Source organism: Emydura macquarii, unplaced genomic scaffold (assembly GCF_026122565.2).
Source record: "Emydura macquarii macquarii isolate MOO-44397 ecotype Brisbane River unplaced genomic scaffold, CSIRO-AGI_Emac_v2 contig_3530, whole genome shotgun sequence".
In the NCBI taxonomy this organism is placed as follows: domain Eukaryota; kingdom Metazoa; phylum Chordata; order Testudines; family Chelidae; genus Emydura; species Emydura macquarii.
The window spans coordinates 5410989-5432397 of record NW_027133667.1 but is presented as its reverse complement, the minus strand read 5'-3'; the positions used below and the strand labels follow the sequence as shown (position 1 = coordinate 5432397).

Here is a 21409-nt window from a genome sequence, read left to right as displayed (position 1 = left end):
CATTGCTGATCTCACATCTGTGATTTGATCACACACTACTTTTCAAGATATGGCAGTTGGAAGACAAATGAACTGTTTTATTACAGATATCTGGCCGTCTAAACTGTAGCTGTGACTGGAGGTGTTTGCCATCTGTCAGCTGTGTGCTGGCTGATGTGAAAAGAGCTGGCGGTCAGAGTCCAGTTCTTAGTGGGTAGATGTCTGCCTCACAATCACCGTTACCAGAGCTGATAATCAGCTCTGCTGTTAGCCGTCTCAGCAAAGTCAAGTCAATGACTGAAAGGGCATGGAGTATAAAATACCATCTTTCCTCTTGTGTGGTGATTCTTTCCTCCTGCTAAGGGCAGGGCTTAGACAGCTTGTTGTTGGGAATGAGGGAAGCGTGCGCTGGCATTACCCGCCTGTACAAATTCATGGGTAAATTGAAAACTGTGGTCTTTAAAGTGCTGATGTCCGGTATACGTTTCCTGTAGTCTTCTTTGATTTTTGGAGTGGGAAAGTTCCAAATGTACCACAGCACTGCCCTATGCCATCGCTTTTAAACAGAATGGCTTTAATTAGTGTCCTTTGATTAAAGTCTCCAACATGCCCACCTGTTGTATGTGGTATGTTATTCACATTTGAAAGTGTTTTAAAATGTCAACTCTACACCACCCAGGAATTTCCCTGAAGCAAGAGAACACTCACTAATCTATCTTGCTAGTACAGCGTTATGGTCCCTTTACACCATTGGAGCAGCACAAAAGGCCTGTGTCACAGCCAGAATCTTGACTTAAGTGTTTTATAAGTAGGCAGGCCAAAAAAGAATTTGAAGGGCAACTAGCAAAAGACACAAAACCTAACAGCATTTTTTTAAGTACCTCAGAAGCAGGAAGCCTGTCAAATAATCAGTGGGGTCACTGGATGAGCAAGGTGCTAAAGGAGCATTCAAAGAAGACAAGGACATTGTGGAGAAACTAAATGAATTCTTTGCATCAGTCTTCATTGCAGAGGGTGTGAAGGAGATTCCCATATCTGAGCCTTTCTTTTAGGGTGACAAATCTGAGGAACTGTCTCAGATTGAGGTATCAATAGAGTAAGTTTTGGAACAAAATGATAAATTAAATACTAATGTGTCAGCTGGACCAGATGGTATTCACCCAAGAGTTCTGAAGGAAATCAAATATGAAATTGCAGAACTACTAACTGTGGTATGTAACCTATTGCTTAAATCAGCCTCTGTACCAGATGACTAAAGAACAGATAATGAGATACATATTTTTTTTAAAAGGCTCTGGAAGCAATCCTGGCAATTACAGGCTGGTAAGCCTAACTTCAGTACCAGGCAAATTGGTTGAAACTATAATAAAGAACAGAATTATCAGACACATAGATGAACACGATATGTTAGGAAAGCATTAACATAGCTTTTGTAAAGGGCTATCATGCCTCACAATCTATTAGTATTCTTTGAGTGTGTCAACAACCATGTAGACAAGGGTGAGCCATTTGATATAGCACCCCTTGGAGTTTCAGAAAGCCTTTGACAAAGTCCCTCACCAAAAGCTCTTAAGCAAAGTAAAAATCAGTAGCTGGTAAAAAGATGGAAAACAAAAGGTAGGAATAAATGGTCAGTTTTCACAGTGGAGAGAAAAAAATAGCTGGATCCTCCAAAGAGCTGTCCTGGAACCAGTGTTGTTCAGCATATTCATAAATGATCTGGAAAAAGGGATAAACAGTGAGGTGGCAAAGTTTGCAGACAAAAATTATTCAAGATAGTTAAGTCCAAAGCAGACTATGAAGAGTTAAAAGAGATCTCACAAAAGTGGGTGACTGGGCAACAAACTGGCAGATGAAATTCAATGTTGATAAATGCAAAGTAATGCACATTGGAAAACATAATCCCAACTATTCATACAAACTGATGGGGTCTAAATTAATTGTTACCACTCAAGAAAGAGATTTAGGAGTCAACATGGATAGTTCTCGAAATCATCTGTTCAATGTGCAGCAGTAGTCAAAAAAGCTAACAGAATGTTAGGAACCACTAGGGAAGGGGTAAATAAGACAGAAAATATCATAATGCCACTATATAAATCTATGCTATGCTCACACCTTGAATACTTTGTGCAGCTCTGGTTGCTCTATCTCAAAAAAAAATGTTAGAATTGGAAAAAGTACAGACAAGGGAAAACAAAATGATTATGGGTATGGGAAAACTTCCATATGGGGAGAGATTAAAAAGACTGGGACTGTTCAGCTTGGGCAAGAGACAACTGAGGCGGGATATGAAAGGGGTCTGTAAAATCATGAATGGGATGAAGAAAGTGAATAAGGAAGTGTTATTTACTCCTTCTTATAACACAAGAAATGGGAGTCACCAAATAAAATTAATAGGCAACATGTTTAAAACAAACATAAGGAAGTACTTCTTCACACAATACACAGGCAACCTGTGGAATTCATTGCCAGGGGAGGTTGGAAAGGACAAAAGTATAGCCAGATTAAAAAAGAATTAGATAAATTAATAGATGATAAATCCATCAATGGCTATTAGCTAAGAAGGTCAGGGGTGCAACCACATGTGGTGGGTGTCCCTAAACCTCTGACTACTAGAAGCTGACACTGGACAATAGGGATGAATCATCTGGCACCAGGCACTGTCGGAAAACAGGATACTGGGCTAGCTGGATCACTGGTCTGACCCAGTATGGCCACTCTTACGTTCTTATGCAATGGGAGTGGGTACTTTTATTTATTTATTTAGCTTGTGTTTTTAGCATTTTAATGTTTCTTTTCTCTTAACACTTGGTAACAAGGTCTTGTTCCACCCAACACTGCTGACGATTTAGAGCTATTATGAGTTAGATCTTATTTATAAAAGCACTAGCCATGGCAGTTACATAACTCCTTTCCCCCTCTGTTAGCAACCTGATGGCCAATCTTTGCCAAGAACTCTTCAGTTCCATTCTAGTAACTCTGTCCCCTGCGGCTATTTCCTTGGTTTTAATTTTCAGTGTTAAAAAAAAAAAAAAGTATGTTATCCAAGGTTCTGCCACAGAATAAGTTAATCTCAAAGATTGAATTGTATTCCTTTGATCTGTCTTCCCTTTTTATATGTGTTAATATTATTATTTACTATTACTACCATGCTCTTTATTATTTACTATAATCTTTCATCCATAAAGTGCCTTTTATTCCTTTATTGAGGACCCCAAAGTACTTTACAAGCTTAAAGTGTTATACAGTTTACATACATAGGGATCTCTTCATCCATTACCAAAATGCAGATGCTTGTTGGGTGAATTACAGCAGCTGTTTACTAGCAGACAGCACTGCCCAGCAGATCAGACCGGAAAGTGAAAAATACTGTATCTAAAACCCCGTGAAACGATACTACCCATTAGGCCCGAATTATGTGGGTAGGCCCCACTATTTATGTAGCAGAGGAGCCCTGAGTTCTGTGCCAAATTGGAAATTACATGACCCAATGTTAACTGAGCTTGGAAGTTTTGTATGGCTTATAGGAATGGGAAAATGGGGATGAAGTACTGTATTGTGGGGAGAAGGGGTAGATGGTTGGATGATATGGATGCCACTGAAGTGTCTAAGCTACACAGGAGAGGAGCTCTGATCCTGAGTGGTTCAGAAGTTCTGAACGGCAGGTGCTTTGTCAGGGCCACTGAAAACAGGAAAGATGGGAAAACAGGCATGGGCCCAATCAAAACAATGAAAGAGGAATCGCTGCTGAGTTCTTTCTTTCTTTCCTTCCTTCTTCCTTTCCATTAGCAATTTCAGTGTTCAGGAAGGAGGCTAGCTGGTTGGAGAAAAACAAGAGCATTTTTTTTTTAAATTATACAGCCACTCAGATCAATCTGAGTTTGCTCTGGCCTCTAGAAACATTTAGCTCACATTGCGCATGCTCAAAGATTGACGGTAGACATAAGAAAGAAAGCAAAGCCCTTCTCCACATTTTTGTATGTATATATTCTTCAGTGTTTACTCGCAACCTTCTGATTCTTCATATAGTAACTTCTTTGCAAGCACTGAGATTGTCAAAGGAATTCAAGCGAGTTAGGTGCTTAAATCCCATTGAAATTCATTGACCGTTGGGTGCTTAACTCTCTTAGGCTCCTCCAAAAATCCCAGCTTACAACATTAGCTAAAAGAAAAAACAAATGAGTCTGAACACAGCTAAAGCCAACTTGTTTACGAATCAGACCGACAAGCAGTTGGGAAATGTTTTGCAGCTTTCCTCCAGCTCTTTTTGCAAGGGGATTGGAAGAACAGAAGTACAATAAATGCTAAATTTTATTTATTTAGGAGATTGTCAAAGGTACCGGTGGCAGTTTGGCACCCAGCTCCTATTGACTTTTAATAGGATTTAGGCCCCTAACCACTATTTGTGCCTTTTAAAGTCTCTTCCTTATTGTCAGGAATTGTCTAGTAAGCGCCAACCTGCCACCCAGTGATTGGCTAACACTTCCTAGGGCAGAAGCTGAACCCTGACAGAAGACTCCAGTCCTGGACCCTGATTGGCAGAATGCTGGGCGGGTCCTGATTGGTCCACAGCTTCTATACAAATCCAGCACAAGAACAGAAAGTTGTCCATGCAATTGGGCTTCACCCTTCTCTGGACTGTGTGGCTTTTGCATCCCTGGCTTGACTTCCTGGCATCTCAACCCAGCTTGACTCCTGCTGTCTGATTTTTGGTTCCAATCTCTGGTTTGTCTCCTGCCTCTGACCTCTTGGTATCCTGACCCAGTCTGACTCTGATTCCTGACCCATGGTTCTCATCTCCAGTTTGTCTCCTGCCTCCGACTCTCTGGTAGCCTAACCCAGCCTGACTGGTTACTGATTCATGGTTCTGCTCTCAAGTTTGTCTCCTGCTTCTGATCTCCCAGTATCCTGACCCAGCTGACTCTTGACTCCTGTCCCATGACTGTGAACCCTGGCTCTAACCACTAGGTATGGCTGCCCATGACACGGTTGTGACACTTATGAATGGAGGCAAAATGAAATTACCAAAACGGGGATGTGGCCAACACATTAGGTCCCTAGTCCTGAGAAAAGGGCCATCGGATCTTGAATGACTGAATAATCAGGACGTCTGTTTTACACATCATCTGAACGATGGCTTAATGCTGCCATTCTGGCCTGCTTTATATCTCTTCAACACTGGAAAGAAAGGGAGGCTTCCAGTGCCACACACACACACGTGATCATTAACATAGATACTGCTGGGCTGGTAGGCCCTAAATATAACTTAAAATCACAAGATAAAAATAAAACTTCCTGCCTGATCATGATGTATCTGTCAGTCCCACAATGTGAGGTCTACAACACTGACAGCAACTTGGAGAACGTCTCTGCTTGGAAATCTGTCAAAAACAAACCCAGGACTGTATTTTTTTTCCCATGACTGCATTGCTCCGGCTGTCCCTTGCTGCTTCATTGTGAAGAGCAAGGTGAGTATCGAAACAGCACAAGAAGCCTGGATCTCAGAAGATTCAGGGTGAGAGTTCTTTCCTTTTACTTCAATGAGGCCCTTGGCCTGCAGATTATTTGTGAGCAGTTTTTTGTGACTATCTGAAATTCAAGCAGTGATAATTTAGCCTGGATTGGGAACACAGGTAAATCAGGCTTCCATTGTTAATCCTGATATGTATGAATTCAAAATTTGTTTTCCATAGCTATTCTCTAATATCCACTTAAAATTTGCTGTTTTTATGAACGTCCCTGCTGTTAAATTTATTCTCTAGAATATTTACAGAGGAGAAACACAAAAGTGGCATGAGCATACAGCAGCAAAAGTGAATTCAGTTTTTATTCAAGCAAATATTCTCTGCACATTTTAGATAACCCCTTAGTTCTGTTGTGAAATTAGAAAAAAAAATTGTTAACCCTTAAACCGAAAAAGAGTTTGAGAGGTTCCAGATATCTCAAACTCAGTGGGCTTTCACTTTCCTAAGTGAAACACCAGTTGATTTAAATAGGGTTTAAATCCATAATTAGGGTTATAGTAGATTTACTGTTCTACATCCAATACTCATAGCTAAATCCAAAATGCTTGTAGATGATGTTGAGAAGAAAGAAAGAAAGAAAGAAAGAAAGAAAGAAAGAAAGAAAGAAAGAAAGAAAATTAAACGGGAGAAAAAGAAAGAAAAGGGTGGAAAAGGAAAGAATATAAGTACAATAAATATATAGAGGGAAATAAGTGTTTGTCTCGCTCTCTCTATATATGTATATCCTATTATATTTCACATGCATTGCATTTATTTCTGATGTTCCACCTATTGCAGAACAGCTTTTTTTAAAGGAGGTAAGAAAAAGAATAGCCCGAATCATGATTAGCCCTGACTACATTTTACACTGGCTGCAGTGGCGGCTGCTGCTGCTCTAGACGCGTCTTGAATAAAAATAAGGGGATAATAAGAGATACCTGAGATGTCATAATAGGAACAAAGAAGAAATACCTGGGCTATTTATAAGATAGAAAGGAAAAAGAGAGAGAAGAAAAAAAAGGAAATATTCAATGCTGAATTCAAACAGTACCTGGAGAGCTGAGAAGAATCAGATATATACTGCACAAGTGGATCTTACCTCTGTGTGAGAAGACAGACACAGGAGATTATAATACAGCACTTGGATGTACTTGCTCTTCATTCAGCCACTCACTGCATGTCTCCGGTAATGAGAAACAGATTCCAAGGTATCTTTTGAATGTTTTTAATGTGGCAGGAGACGGGTTGCATTACTTAGCTAGCCAGCAGGCTGTGTCCTCCTATGATACAGCACTGTTCAGAACATGCAAACTGCCCACAGCCACTCTGCTTAAAACTGCTTCTTACATCTATCTAATATTTTTACCAGAAGGAAAGAGTTAGATGGAATTATCAGATGGTAAATGTTTTAAGCAATATTCGTAAAAATGGAATAAAATTGCACAAATATGGCAGATCTACCATATATGGCCAAATCAATAGACAAAAAATGTATGCTTTTATCAAGTGTAATTAACAAACTTTTCCTTTGTGAAGGATGTCCCCAGAACCCTTTTGGAGATCTGAAGATCTTATTTATCATTGGTATTGTTAATAATAATTATTTATTTATTTATCAGTTTGTAATGCCATAGCACTTGGAGGCTCCAACTGAGATCAGGACCCCACTGCGCTAGGTGCTGTACATACACATGGTAAGGGGCAGTCCTTGCTCAAATGGGTATATAATCTAAATGGAATTTTATAATTCACTGCCTTGCTTGCCAGGTAAGGAAAACAGAATAGAATTCCCCTTGGAGCCCCTAAGTGCTGCACCTTAATTGTCCAGAGTGGTCACCACTGAGTCATGGGGTCACTGCCTCCCCTCTTTGAAGTTGAATAAGCTGCCTCTGTAGTAGAGGCATGCACAAGGGGGTTACAAGCAGGGACACAGGCCTCCCAATAATTGGTGGGGGCACAGAACTCCTCCAGACCTCGGGGCCACGCAGGAGCTGACATGAGGTGAGGGCACCTCTTAGGCAGGGTGCAGGGGGCACTTGCCCCCGAGTTTCATACCAGAGGTCTTCTCGCAGTGCATGCCCAACCCCGGGCAGAGCTCTTAGCTGCAGCTCTGAGTAGCCAGATCCCCTCCTCCAGGAGCCAGCCTTCTCCGGAGCTCACCAACCCGCCCCCTCCTCTGCCTCCACCAATCAGCAGCTGAGATGATACGGAGTGACAATCCTCCTAACCAATGGCAGCGAGGCAGTGAGCAGAGCCTCTGGGGGTGGGGCACAGGGCCGTATTATCCATTGGGCACAATAGGCACAGTGCCTAGGGCCTACGAAACTTTTCTTATATATAATTTTTTTATTTCTATTTAAAAAACTATTTATTAATAGCTTAAAATCAAATTAGTTATTTCAGTCGGGGGGCCTACGAAGGCAAGCGTGCCTAGGGCCTACGAAGGTCTTAAAACGGCCCTGGTGGGGCAGGCAAGGAAGGGGTCAGTTAATGGGGAAGCACAGGCTCCCTGGTGGAGGTGGGAGCATAGGGTCTCCTGCGGTGTGTGTGGGTAGGATGGGGGAGCATAGAGTCCCCAATAGGGCCGCGGGGGAGAGCGAGTTCCTCTGACATGGAATCAAAACGAACTCTCCTGAATAGCATCACCAAACTGGCCTATAATCTTTGATAACTAGCATGCACTTCACTGCTGCTCCTTCAGTTCATTTGCTGTGCTGTTGTCCAATTAATGCTCACCTTAGATCCACAGGGTGCTGGCATACAGCTGGGATTTTTGGTGATCTCGCAGGCACAGTCTTGGCTCTGACAAGCATGCAGGCCTCAAAGGTCTAATGCTTTTCCAAATCATGCCTGGATTAGGGACTATCCCAAAAATGCAAAAAAATAACCCTAGCTATCCTGTTCATTTCACTAAAGTTCCACCACCATCCTGGCAGCAGCCATAAGATACTGAAAACCTATTCAGGAAAGTCCTTTTTCTGGTCAGGTCCTGAGTTGCCCTACCAGATCCTTCCCAGCATGGTGGAAGTACTTCATAGAAGTCAGTGCAGCTTTAATTTTGTGTGGATTTACTGATGGCATTCAGGAGAGGAGGGGAAAGAGTCCTTTCTTTCCATGAATGACTTCCCTATGCAGTAAGTAGCCAGCTCTCTACAGATTTCAGTTCTGAGGTGATGTTAATGGAAATGTAAACCTCACATCAGCAAGTGCATGTTACATGCCGAGGAAACATGAGGCAGAAAGGCAGAGTTGTAGCAAGAAAAGCACGTAACAGGAGGATGTAAAATGAAGTAATCTTACAATATCTCACATTGCTGTTGATTGCTATTCTTTCTATAATGCTGCCATTTTTCACCTCCTCAGACTGCTGTTATACACACATATTGAGGGTGTAGCTGACACCACCATTTATGTCACCCCTGTGTTTGGTCTCTGAACGAATTATTAGGACATGTTGTTATGCTGAAAGGAGATAATGGCTGCCAGGAGTTGAGTCTTGGTTCCAAAGATAACCACAGACCTCATTAAAGTCAATGGGTGTGCCAAGCACTCTTGTTCAGGCTCATCAAAAGGAGCAATCAAGCCCCATTAGATAGTAAAAACAGGTGAGGGCTGTGGAGCTACCATCCAAGTTACCAGGTCACAGGCCAGGTCTGAGGTATGGTGTGTGGACTAAGGGATTCCTCATGTTTCAAACACAGGGGTGAGGGTATGGGTAGCAGGGCATTTGTGGATTGGAGGCAAAGAAAGCTAGAAAAAGTCATGAGCACAGCTCTGAGAGGAAGCAGAGGCTGGGGCTTCTTGGGTATGGAGCTCATTGGAATGGCAGACCTTCAGGTTTCTGACAAGGAAACACCTTGCTGTTGTTTGCATCAACTGTGTGCAGGGGAAAAGGGCTTTGGTACATTCTGTGTGATTAGACCAAGAATATTCCTGACTCATGTCATCAATTTCTCATTCTAATGGAAACAACCCCTTAAGGTTCAGAATCTCGACTGACCACTCAAGCCAAACGGGCAAGACTATATATGAGCTGACGTTCTCAAAGCCGACTAGGGGCTTCAGACCCACACCTCCCAATAACCTTGGTTGACTTTGACATTTTCAACCATGATAGTTCACCCTAGCTGTATGTAACAATGGGGGACAGGTATATCTTTTAACCACTGCACAAAACTCAACCTGCTACTTTTGAGTTTTGATTAAATGTTCACTTAACTTTTCTTCAAAGAGATTTCTCAGTCTCCTCTGCCTCTAATCTCCCAGGCTCCTATTAGAGCCAGCAGGGGAAGTGTCAAAACATCCACAGTTTTCCTAGCTTGACTGGAAGCAGGAAGTACCAGAAATCTTGTGAATGAGGCAGTGCTCCCAAATTTGCAGATTCAAAGGGCTCTCAAATAAGCATACAAATTATAGGTTGTTTATCTAAATCAAACCACTAAGTCTTCTGAAGTTTTCTCATCAGTAACACCAGCTGTCACTCACTGGTTGCATATAAGTCTCAAATGCAATTTAGGATCCCTCCTTTTCAGGACTTGGCAATGCAAAGAGCAGCACTTTTCACACACAAAATGCTTTACTGACCCCTTCAGAGACCCTTAGAGACAGCCGTACTTTCTGGGCCTGAGTCAAATCCCATTCAAGTCAGTGGGAGTCTTTTCCTTGACGTTAACAGACTTTGGATCAGGTCTTCTTTCCTTCTATTTGGAAGCATGGTGCCATACTGATCAGGTCTTCTGTAAAGATTTTTCTTTGAGTCTGTGTCCAGGGCACAAATGTTCACAGAGAGATGTGTTTGAGATAATTGGAAATCCATACATTTCTTTTGCCATTCAAATATAAATGCTTTCTCATAGCCACAACCAAAGGAGACGGCACCACCAGGCAAACACATTTATATGAAGGGTGATTTCTGAGAATATTGATGCTTTGCTCTTGAAAAAAGTGCGGAATATGTTGGCTGCATAGCAAAGTATTCAGTTTGTATAGCTTGAGTTGGAGGTGGGGACTTTCTAGGGGAGGATCCTTGCATGTGTCAAAAATATCTGATATTTGGAGCAATTTGGTACATCCCAAAGTGTTTTCTTTTTTTAAAAGGGGCTCTTCATAAGCATTTGTATAAGTTGCAGGGGTGCCGTATTTGGCAGGGGTGCCAGAGTAGTAGGCAGGGAGATGGTGAACTCCATCCGAGGCAGAGAAATGAGTCCAAAGCTCCTGTCAGTTTGATGGCAGAGTTTTAACAAGGGACCCCCTGGTGCCCCAAGTGCATATCACTGTTAAAGTAAAGGGGAGGAGGAAAAGCATGTTAAGGGGATGAAAATCTCCACAGTGCATGTGAGACATGAGACTCAACTCCTCAGGCTACCTGCTAGAATGGAGTTCGGATCAAAAGTGACATTATTTATAAAAAAAATATGCTTTACCTTAACACTAACAGTAGCCAACACAAAATATACTTTGTGACTTAATGAACCACCTAGTGAAAGTCTGCTTAATTATTCCCCATACCATCTAAAATACACATATGCACAGATTTGTTACAGTCTGAAACATATAAAACTTGTTTCATTTAATTATATTGTCATTGTCTTTAGTCAAGCATCAGTACATTTTCTGCAGCAAGAAACATTGCATCACTATTTACTGAATGCCAAAAGACCACTGTGCTGCCTTTCTAGTATTGGAATGGCAAAAGGTATTGCAGGGCACAAATGAGGAGAATTAGCAGAGCTGAATAGAAACTCAGGACTGGAATAACTGGGGCTTGCTATAGATTAAGGTCAAGGTACATTTTCACAGTTGGACTCACAGGCTCTGCATAGTTCTACATAGTTGTATCAGCCCTTCACTTTTTTGAGCACTAAATACACCCACAGAGCAAAGCAGACTGAAGAAGAAGAATAGGCTGCCTTTCTCCATGCAGACTACAGGATAGGGTGAGAAGCTCTTCATCGAAAGATCTGAAGGATGGGGTAGATTGCACCCTCAGCAAGTTTGCAGATGACACTAAGCCGGAGGAAGTGGTGGATATCCTGGAAGGTAGGGATAAGGTACAGAGTGACCTAGACAAATTGGAGGATTGGGCCAAAAGAAATCTGATGAGGTTCAACAAGGACAAGTGCAGAGTTCTGCACTTTGGATGGAAGAATCCCATGCACAGCTACAGACTGGGGACCGACGGGGTAGGCAGCAGTTCTGCAGAAAAGGACCTGGGGGTTACAGTGGATAAGAAGCTGGATATGAGTCAGCAGTGTGCCCTGGTTGCGAAGAAGACTAATAGCATATTGGGCTGCATTAGTAGGAGCATTGTCAATAGTGTAAGGCTCGGTATTTTATCTCGGTGGCGGGAATGGAGCAAACGGACAAAATGGATTTAGAATTTAGCTTATTTATTGAAAGAGGTAACGAGACAAAGACAAGACTGGAAGTCCTCTGCCATAATGAAATAGAAGTTCCAGCACAAGTCTTAATACAAGGAGTAAAATGCAGGCACAATCAATCACAAAGATAAAAGGTAACAACTTGCAGGTATGCATGGGCATCCTATACTAGGGGAAGTGCCCACGTTCATTATTATTGTTATTGTTATCATCGGCTGAGCAACAGCAGCAGCAGCAACAATTAGTAAACAGTGAGGTGAGCCATACAGCAAGGAAGAAACCCGCCAAGAGGATACCTACAGCAATATATGCCTGGGGGCCCATTGATCTAGGAGAGGTAGACTTATCTAAGCGGGTAAAGGGGCGCTTACCAATACAAGAACGAGGAGACCCATACTTGGTTCTGATAAGCGAGTGGCGCCCGGGGAACCGTCCTGGCCGAGGCATCCGCTGGCACTTCCACGGATTCACAGAGAGTCTCAGAAAGGAGGCTTCCGGGGGGTCTGATATACCCTTTTTTCCTCTAGACTTTACAATAAGATTTACCCAGCAATGTATGACGTATATCTCAATCCCCCTTAGGGATTGGGCCTTAACATTTGATTACTATTAGTCTATTGGTAGTTAGTTAGGGACTTTTTGGAATGAGGTGACGTTAGTTGTTTACTTCGAAAAAGAACTTAATTATAGCATTACGTCTGCTTAATTTATTGCTAAAACAGGAATTATTCTGCTTATCGAGCATCAACAGGTTTATGTTTTCATCTCGGGATTTTCCAGGCCCCATGGCACTTCCTCTTTTGGTCCAAGGTCGGTCAGAGGGCAGTATCTGGGTTCTGCTACTGAGAAGCCTAACTCTTGCTATACTTGCTGCAAGAGCTTAGCAATGCTTTCAGGGCCTTGCTCTTGTCAAGCTATACTGATTTCGAGTCACAAAGTCTTGCGCACCCTAACAAGTAGATCAAAGGAAGTGATTATTCCCCTCTATTCGGCATTGGTGAGGCTGCATTTGGAGTATTGTGTCCAGTTTTGCCCCCCCCCCCCCCCAACTACAAAAAGGATGTGGACAAGTTGAGAGAGTCCAGCGGAGAGCAACAAAAATGATTAGAGGGCTGGAACACAAGACTTATGAGGAGACACTGAGGGAACTGGGCTTGTTTAGTCTGCAAAAGAGAAGAATGAGGGGGGATTTGATAGCGGCCTTTAACTACCTAAAAGGGGGTCCAGAGAGGATGGAGCTAGGCTGTTCTCAATGGTAGTAGATGACAGAACAAGGAGCAATGGTCTCAGGTTGCAGTGGGGGAGGTGTAGGTTGGGTATTAGGGAAAAGTTTCTCACTAGGAGGGTGGTGAAGCACTGGAATGTGTTACCTAGGACGGTGGTGGAATCTCCATCCTTAGAGGTTTTTAAGCTGCGCTTGACAAAGCCCTGGCTGGGATGATTTAGCTGAGGTTAGTCCTGCTTTGAGCAGGGGTTTGGACTAGATGACCTCCTGAGGGCCCTTCCAACTCTAATATTCTATGATTCTATGAAAGAACCTGGCTACTTCTCCAATCTCTTTCTCAGACTTTAGGCATGTATTTTTTTCTGACCTCTGGTATAAATGTTTGTGGAGGCAAAGTATGAATAAAATAAATTCCAACAGCCAGCAATAGTCAGGAAGTCCATACTATCAGATGTACTAATGTTATTTGGGAAGACTCTATTCCTAATGCTTGATCTTATTTGCATCAACACTACAATCCAAGTTTCCTGTGTGTGATTTAAACTGTTACTTACTGGTAACATCTAATTTGAAAAAATAATGGAAGAGATTTTGTAAATATCTGCTTCAGATGAAAACAAAGAAAAATCCTATTTTTCATCCCCTTGCCATTTGTTGTAACTCTTCCTCCAACTTCCCACACTCTTTGTGTGTTTAACCTTGATGACATTCTTACATAGATCCACCTGCACAGCAAGACAGATGGTCACAAAATCAAAAGACACATACAGTTGCTCCCCATAAACATAGACACTCGCAATCTCACATATGTACACAGATAAACCCATGCTTGGAAAATAAATGTGAAGTAGAAGCCATAATGCTAAAGAGATTTTTGAGTGGCAACTATTTAATCAGTGGGCACTGAAGTCAGTGTATCTATCAGCCATGTACAGCAGCTACAGCCATTGTCATTTAGTGTCAGAGCAAGGAAAACTCAGACAGGATTCCACTGGTAATGCCTTCTCCAGCCTGTTGCCTCTGAGATAGAACTGGCTGGAATTTCATTCTTAGTGCATGAGCATGTGAAGTAGTATAGTAGAGCTATTTTTAATTTCACCAGTAAATTGTTCTGTATATTATTCCATTGAACACATAGCTCAGGATGACAGTCAGTTTGGATCTCATTAATTGATAACACCCAGGTGGGTCACTGCCCCACACGCTATCAGACGCTCTGGTGTTAAATATCTCCCTGTCACCTATTACTTTCTGACCCTGTCCATCCTTATCATATAATTAGATCAGTGCTTCTCTCCACCCACATCTCAACTCAAAGTCAGACTGGTGAATGTTTAGAACAACCCTTCTCCCCCCAACACACACGAAAAGGTGTAACAGGCCATTTCCTGATTGCCCATGCATGTGAGGGACTGAAATAAAAAGGAATTTTTGGTCGGTCTGTAAATACCTCACTGTGGGCTGATTTCCTAAGAACACAATCCACACATTATGTAGAGACCAAACTAAGCCTTTTCCTGAGGTTTGGCTTTATTCATCAAGTAAACCTGCACACAACACAAAGTTTAGCTCATCTCTTCTCCCCACAATAGGGTTCCTCCTTCTTCAGAACAGCTCTGCCCGTACCCCCATCACTGTTACTAAGGGAGCCCTCAATTTTAAACAGAAGGTGCTGATAACCTGTTAAGATTTTACAATGTTCTGAATATGCACATCACTCGGCATAAGGCAATGAGGAAATATAGAAGGCCAATAGTCCCCTTGAGTGTTTAAGCCAACTCATGTATACAGAGAAAATATATGATGTTGTGGATGGTATAGAGGTTTTATTGGCATTTGTTTAGGATGACTGCATTATTTATGAGTGGACGCAGATTCATTATGGGTCTCTAGAAAGGGTGGCGATTGACATTTTCAAATGCTCATTCACAAAGTAGTAAATATAAAGATATAGATCATTAAAATCTAAAGGACATTCCCCTACAATGTCATGCAACTGGTTAACCAGTCAAACATTTACCTAACTGTAAATCACTTAATCATGCACCCCTCCAATAGGAGTGTCCAAACTTTAACCAATCAAGAACTGCACTGCAGTTAAAAAATCATAATAAGCAAAAAGATGCTCTAAATTAATAAATAAGTCAGTCAAACAAATGAAAACACAACCAAACCCAAATAGACTTTTTATACCCTAAATAAAATTGCACTGAGTTATTATAGCTTTTATACTCCAACTATAAACCTGCCCCAAGCAGAATTTTTTAACCCTAAAAAGAAGTCCCAGAAATTCCATGAAATCCATTAGCCACTTCACTATTGCTATTGATTTTATATGGAAGGTTCTCAGATGCTGTGGAGATGGGTGGCAAGATAAAACCCTAAGGTAGATAATATCTAGGCTCAAACTTTAATTGCATAAAAACAGAGAAAACTGAATCTAGCACCACCTTAGTGATATGGCTAATAGCATGTTTTTTTCAAACCTGGGGTTCACAAGCTCCAGGATCATCACAAACAGGTCTCAGGGATTCCTGAGCATCCTCCCTTTCTTTAGAGCTAACCTGGCAGTGGGAGTCCATGTTGTGACTCTCTGCTGTAACATACTGTCAAAGTATGGAAAAGGTTAAGAACCACTAGCCTATGGGAACTACAGCTCCCAGGATGCATTGCTCCATCTTGACCTGAAAGGCAGGCATCAAGATGGCGAGTAGCATGGTAACAGTAGGAGTTGGAGACTCCTACATTAATATGATAGCATGTAGACTCAGAGCATGTAGCTCTGTTTTCTTTTCTTTTTGTTTTGTTTGTAAAATAAGAAAAAGCCAACCGAGAAGCAGTTATACCAAAATATTCTAAAGGTGGTTATACCCTGGGAGGAAAAAAAAGATTTACAGGCAATCTGTCTTGTCTTCAAACATTCCCTTTCAGATACCCCTTTGAAGTCACAGACTCAGAGCAGACAGCTGTGAAATATGCCTCCAAGTCACAGCTTTCTTCAACAGCATCACAAGGCATGTCTGACTGAGGTACATGACATCTGTAAATCAGTGTGGCATCACTGTGGCTTCGTTCAGTTTCAGACTTGGAGAGTTATGGAGTGCTGAGGAGTTGAGTAGTGAAATAATATATAGACAGCTCCCCCTTGCTTGTAGTCCCGGCTCCCACCACACAGACAGCTACTGTGTTGGTGAATTTTGCTGATGAGGGATGGGCCAAGCATAATGCCAGTAGGTGCCATTATAAACTTCCTCTTCCTTCCTTCCACAGCTCTATCAGTCTATTGTGGTACTGGGCCCCTATACAACTCTAAAAATCCACCTGTAGTGACCCTACTATTCCAGTTTTAGTCCCTCAAAACACCTCTGCCACTGTACCATCTATCATATTGACCCAAAGTGCCCCTCCTAAGCCAGGTCTGGAAAATGGTTATATCAATTTTATTTTATTTGAATCAAAATACGTTGTTTTGAATCTTTTAATGGAAAAATTGGAAAACGTCAAACAATAGGAAATTTATTTGCAACCATTTCTGCAAAGTTCTAACAACTGTTAAAAAGTTTTTGACAAAATTTTCAACCATCCCTAATATTCACAATGTGCCACCACCCTTATTTGACTTTGCCTTTACTTAATGTGTGTGTTGGCTGTGTGGGCTTTCACACCTAAATGCAGGAAGACCAACTATTGGTTCTGTCCTTTGGAGGGGATTTGGTGTCTTCTCAAGCATGTCTTGCACCTTGGGTAAAATTTTCAAAAGCACCTAAATGACTTTAGGAGCTTAAGTCACATTTTCAGAAGTGATGAACCCGCCTCATTTGCGCATGAAACAATGCCGGGGAAATTTTGTATTCCTGGGGTAAACGATTCCAAGTATATTGGAATCCTTGGAAACTAAACGCAAATTAGTACTGGGAAATGTGGGCTAATGGTAATGTCCAAAAGCTGTTACTGATATCAAGAACAATAAACCATGCTGCTTCCGGATCAAAGCACATGAGAAGGTCTGACATTTTGGCCACTGTTGAGGCACAAGTAGGTGTTACTTGATTAAGACATCTGGTAATCAATTGTGAGACACCAGGAACCATCTGGTTTCCTAACAAGCCAGATAAGGGAATTGGCAGTGGAAGTACATCTATGTAGTACTCCCTGTGTTAGTAAAGACTTAACAGTCTTGTCTATATATGGTTTGGCTTGGTCTGGGTCAGGATATTGTTTCTGGGCTGGTATATCTCCTCCTTCTACAACAATAGTGACTGCTATACATCCACAATCATGTTTGTGTGTAGCAAATGTGTCCACATGCATGCAGAGCAAAGCTTGTAACTCAGGTTAGTCTGCGTGTTTAGCCACTATTTTGTCCAGGTTATAGCCTTCTGGTTCTGATTCCTCCACTGGAGACACCATGCCACATTCAGGCACGATCACCGGTGGGTAGTCATTTGCCTGCACTGTAAAATACAGCAACTGATTATCAAGTCAATAACACATCCCTGTTTGTATAGGAAATCAGATCCTAGTAAGCTGTTTCTTGGGTCTGCCAATCTCATTAGAGCAAAGGTATGAGTTTTTCGCAGGTGACCTATTTGTACTTCAATGGGTTTAGACAGTGTGGTTATAACCTGGTTACTTGCAAAAGTTGATATTATTTTTGTATGCCTTGAAGACAGAGGAGAGGATCTAGGGTCTTTAACATAGATAATGCTAATCACTGCCCCAGTATCTATAATAAAATTCATGTGGCAGCCCCCTACCACCGCAGATATTGTGGGTCTCCTGCTTGCATCCCTTCCTAAACGGGCTATAACTTCACTTGGGGCCTGATGGCAGCATGCTGAGTATTCTGCAGACAAGTAGTCCACGAGTTCTCCAGCCATCTCTGCGGGGGCAGCCAACCCTGTAGGAGGGGAAGCTGTCCCTGGGAGAGAAGAAAATGAGTCAATGGAGGCCATGGGACGGTCCGAGAGTACTGGGCTTTGGCTTTCCAACATCAGCTCAGCTAAGTGTGTCCGAAGTTCCCGGATATCCTGGCGTTGAGCTTCCAGAATCTGCTGCATTACTTTAAACATCAGCATGACCAAGTCCTCATTTCGGTGGGGCAGTGGTGATCTGGATCCCTGAGGTCGTGATTGGTTCTGGGTCGTATCTGAAAAGAAAGGAACACAATCCTGGAATCCTGCATGGGGTCCAAATGTATAACCCTGTCGAGGGGAACGCCCACTGGAAGGTCCAGGATTATTACCTGAGTTAGAATTATTTTGCCAATGTTGGTTTCCAGGGAATTTAGAAAAGCCTCAGTGTAATCCTTGTGGTGATGTCCTCAAAGGTCCCTCAGTTCTTACTGTGGGATTAGAGTGTGGCTCCTGAAGTGTTACAACAGGGGGCCCACACCGACCTAATTTAAGGCCTCGCTGGGCATGTGCCTTAGCCAATAAGGCCAATGCATCTTTCAAGGAAGTGTTATCATTGACATGCATATTAACCTTTTCCTGCAAATGTGGAAGAGAAGTATTGATCAACAAGCTAACGTATTGTGGCCCGACTATGTCTTCTCTCATGTGACTGTGCCAAGCTGCACTTAACCGAAGATGAAATTGATGTGGAGACTCGTTAAGTCTTTGCTTTAAATTCGACAGGATGGCCACTCCAGCTTGCCCTGGGTGCTGATTATGTTATAATAGGGCTATTGTTTCCTTAAAAGATTTATCGCCCACTTTATATTCAGGGGGTAAGGTACTCCATAACGCTCGATTTACCATGAGCTGTAGGATTTTAACCCAGTCTTCCCTTGGAAAGCCAAACACTTTTGCCATTTCCTGTACATGTTGTGTATGTACTGTAACAGAAGTATCTTCCATCAGTCCTACTTGCTTAGCCACCAAATCAAGGGTCTTAATATCTGTAACTACTGCCACAGGACAATCTGAATCTGAATTTATGATTGCCGGGGTTTAACTCCCAAAATCAGAAGATGGGGTTCTACTCCTGTCCTGATTAGTACTTCCATCATCAGAACTATCAGAACTTTCCGCTGAACACAGTTCTAGGTTTGGGTCAGGGTACCTTTCCATTAAATTTCTACGTTCCCCACTTAAGGCTTCCCCACACTGGTGCAGGACATTCCCTAGTTCCTGAAGGGGTGTAGTTGGGTGCTCTACAAGTACACCAGGAGATATCAGCATATACCAAGGGAGTGATCTCGGTCCATGAAATTCAAGGGATCTAGGCAGTGCTTGTAATGATTGTTCAAATGACACCAAGTGATCACCCAAAGGATCTAGAACTCTTGAACTATATGATGCCAATGTAACATTAGGTGGGGATGCAGGGATGGCATCCCTGGGCTGTTGTATTGCTTTCTGTTGTAATCTAAACATTACTATATCACAGGCACTAGCTGCTTGTGTCACTTGTGAAACCGCATGTTCCAATCCCTGCACAATCTCAGAATCCAAAGGCACATCCTCTTCTCTAACAAGAGCAGATGCTAACGGAAGAGAAGATATCTCCTCCCCTTTTGCTCTGCTCGTCTTATGCTGTACATCACCAGTCAACTCCTCTGAGATGATGTCCAACTCCTCCTCCTGCTCTGCCACTCTAGGACTTCCCTTTTCTGCTGGCAGACTGCTTGCAACTGCTTTACCACTAGCTTCCTCTTCTGGCTCTTCTTGCAACTCCTGAGACGTAACCTCTGACTCTGCTTCTAAAGGTACCATATCACTTAGCCAATTTGTTAGCTTCCAGTTAGTTTTCTCTTTCTCCTCCAAAGTTTGCTGGGCTTTTCTAAGTAACTCTATTTTCTTATTCAATTTCCACCCAAGTGCTCTACAAGCCATCAGCAAACACTCTACAGCAATTCCTTTCACCTCTTTAGCCTTTCTTTTCTTTTGTTCTACCTCCTGATCAAAAACCTGACTCACAAAACCCCATGGATTATTATGTTCAGAGATACTTTACTGTCTTTTAGTTGTCCCAAATCTCCTCTGTGTTCCTTAATGTATTTCCTGGCAACATTTTCCAAAGCTGTACTGCGGGCGATGCCCACAAATTCTATGGCTTTTGCCTCACTCATCTTAACACTAAATGAGTTTACTTAAAATCCAAAATGAAGAACTTAAACTCTAAACTTAAACTCTATTGGCTAGCCTAATTTCCAACATTATAGTAATAACCACTATATTCTAAACTTTAAAATCTCTAACTCTCAATCTGAAGGCATCCCTTCGATAACAAAAGAAGAGATAATAAAAGGAGAAATAACACCCCTGACCGGTGTCAACAATTTTATTTCAGTTACTTCAGACAAGTCCGAAAAACAGAAGGGTGGGGGTGAGTTCCCTTTTCTTCCCTCGATGGCTAATGTGTTGTTAGTTGATCAAGAGGCCTATACCCAGTCGGGACCTACCAAACAGCTGGGGTAAGCTAGTGAAAAAACAGATGTGGGCGCAGCCCGGGAGAGTTGTAAAGATTGAAAATACTGTGGCCTTTCTGGCGGCTTAAACAAGGCAAAAATCAACTTCTCCACCACCTCAAAGTGTGGGTCACCGGGCCCCAGTGCTACTGCAATTACATCCACTTCTGGTACCTTAATATCAATACTCTTCCTACACTCCAAAGCCCCTTAAACGCGCATATCACTTTAAACAATACAACTTTTTCTTGCAAGATTAATTGCTACTCATAAACGTATGCTATAGTGAAACAGAAAAACACTTCTGGGACCACTGCCAAGAAACAGTCAAAGGAAATCAAGTTTCCGGTGTTTCAAAGCAGCCTACCAGACTCATACACAGATAGCTTTCTTTGCTCTTTAGATCAATTTACGTCAGGTGAGTCTCCAAATACCTGGAAACACCTAGAATTCCTGTCGCCCACTTCTCGAGTCTCCTGCTGGCTCGCCGGTCTGTAGCCTGATTTTGGGTGTTTTAGTCATTTGAATGGGGTTATAGGCTCGCCAATTGATCTGATCAGAAGATAATGAGGTTCTTGTCCTGGAATCAGGCTCCAGAAGAGTTTTATAGGGACCCCGGAGTGCATGACAGGAAGGTTCACAGTGATAGCCAAATTTGTATAATTTTATAAGCTTTTATTAAGATTACATAAAATGATAGACAAATGACTGATTAAAAGAAAATGAATAATCAAATGGATAGGATTACAGTCTTATTTTAGAGACTCAAGTGATATATATATATCTACGATATGCTTTGGATTAATATACTCACACCCTTCCCTGATGACCTGGTTGAGAGAAATGTTCGATTCCTCAACTCTTGAGTAGAGGGGTGGAGAGCTAGACAATACTTTGAGGGCTAAGA

General features: G+C 42.1%; 1 protein-coding gene across 4 annotated transcripts in view; it reads left to right on the top strand.

Moving 5' to 3' along the window:
• The window catches only part of CHRM2 (cholinergic receptor muscarinic 2), a 137106-nt gene that overhangs the window by 88341 nt on the left and 27356 nt on the right, over positions 1-21409 (top strand). Inside the window, exons 1-2 of one of the 4 annotated variants that reach the window (XM_067536046.1) lie at positions 4034-5494; positions 6056-6691. The exons of 1 other annotated variant lie outside the window; for it this stretch is intronic. In XM_067536046.1, the coding sequence (XP_067392147.1) occupies positions 6661-6691 (31 nt within the window). In that variant the 5' untranslated portion in view covers positions 4034-5494; positions 6056-6660. Of the gene's footprint in view, positions 1-4033; positions 6692-21409 lie in introns of those variants that run through there. 2 more of the 4 variants (XM_067536047.1, XM_067536045.1) reach the window with 2 other exon arrangements.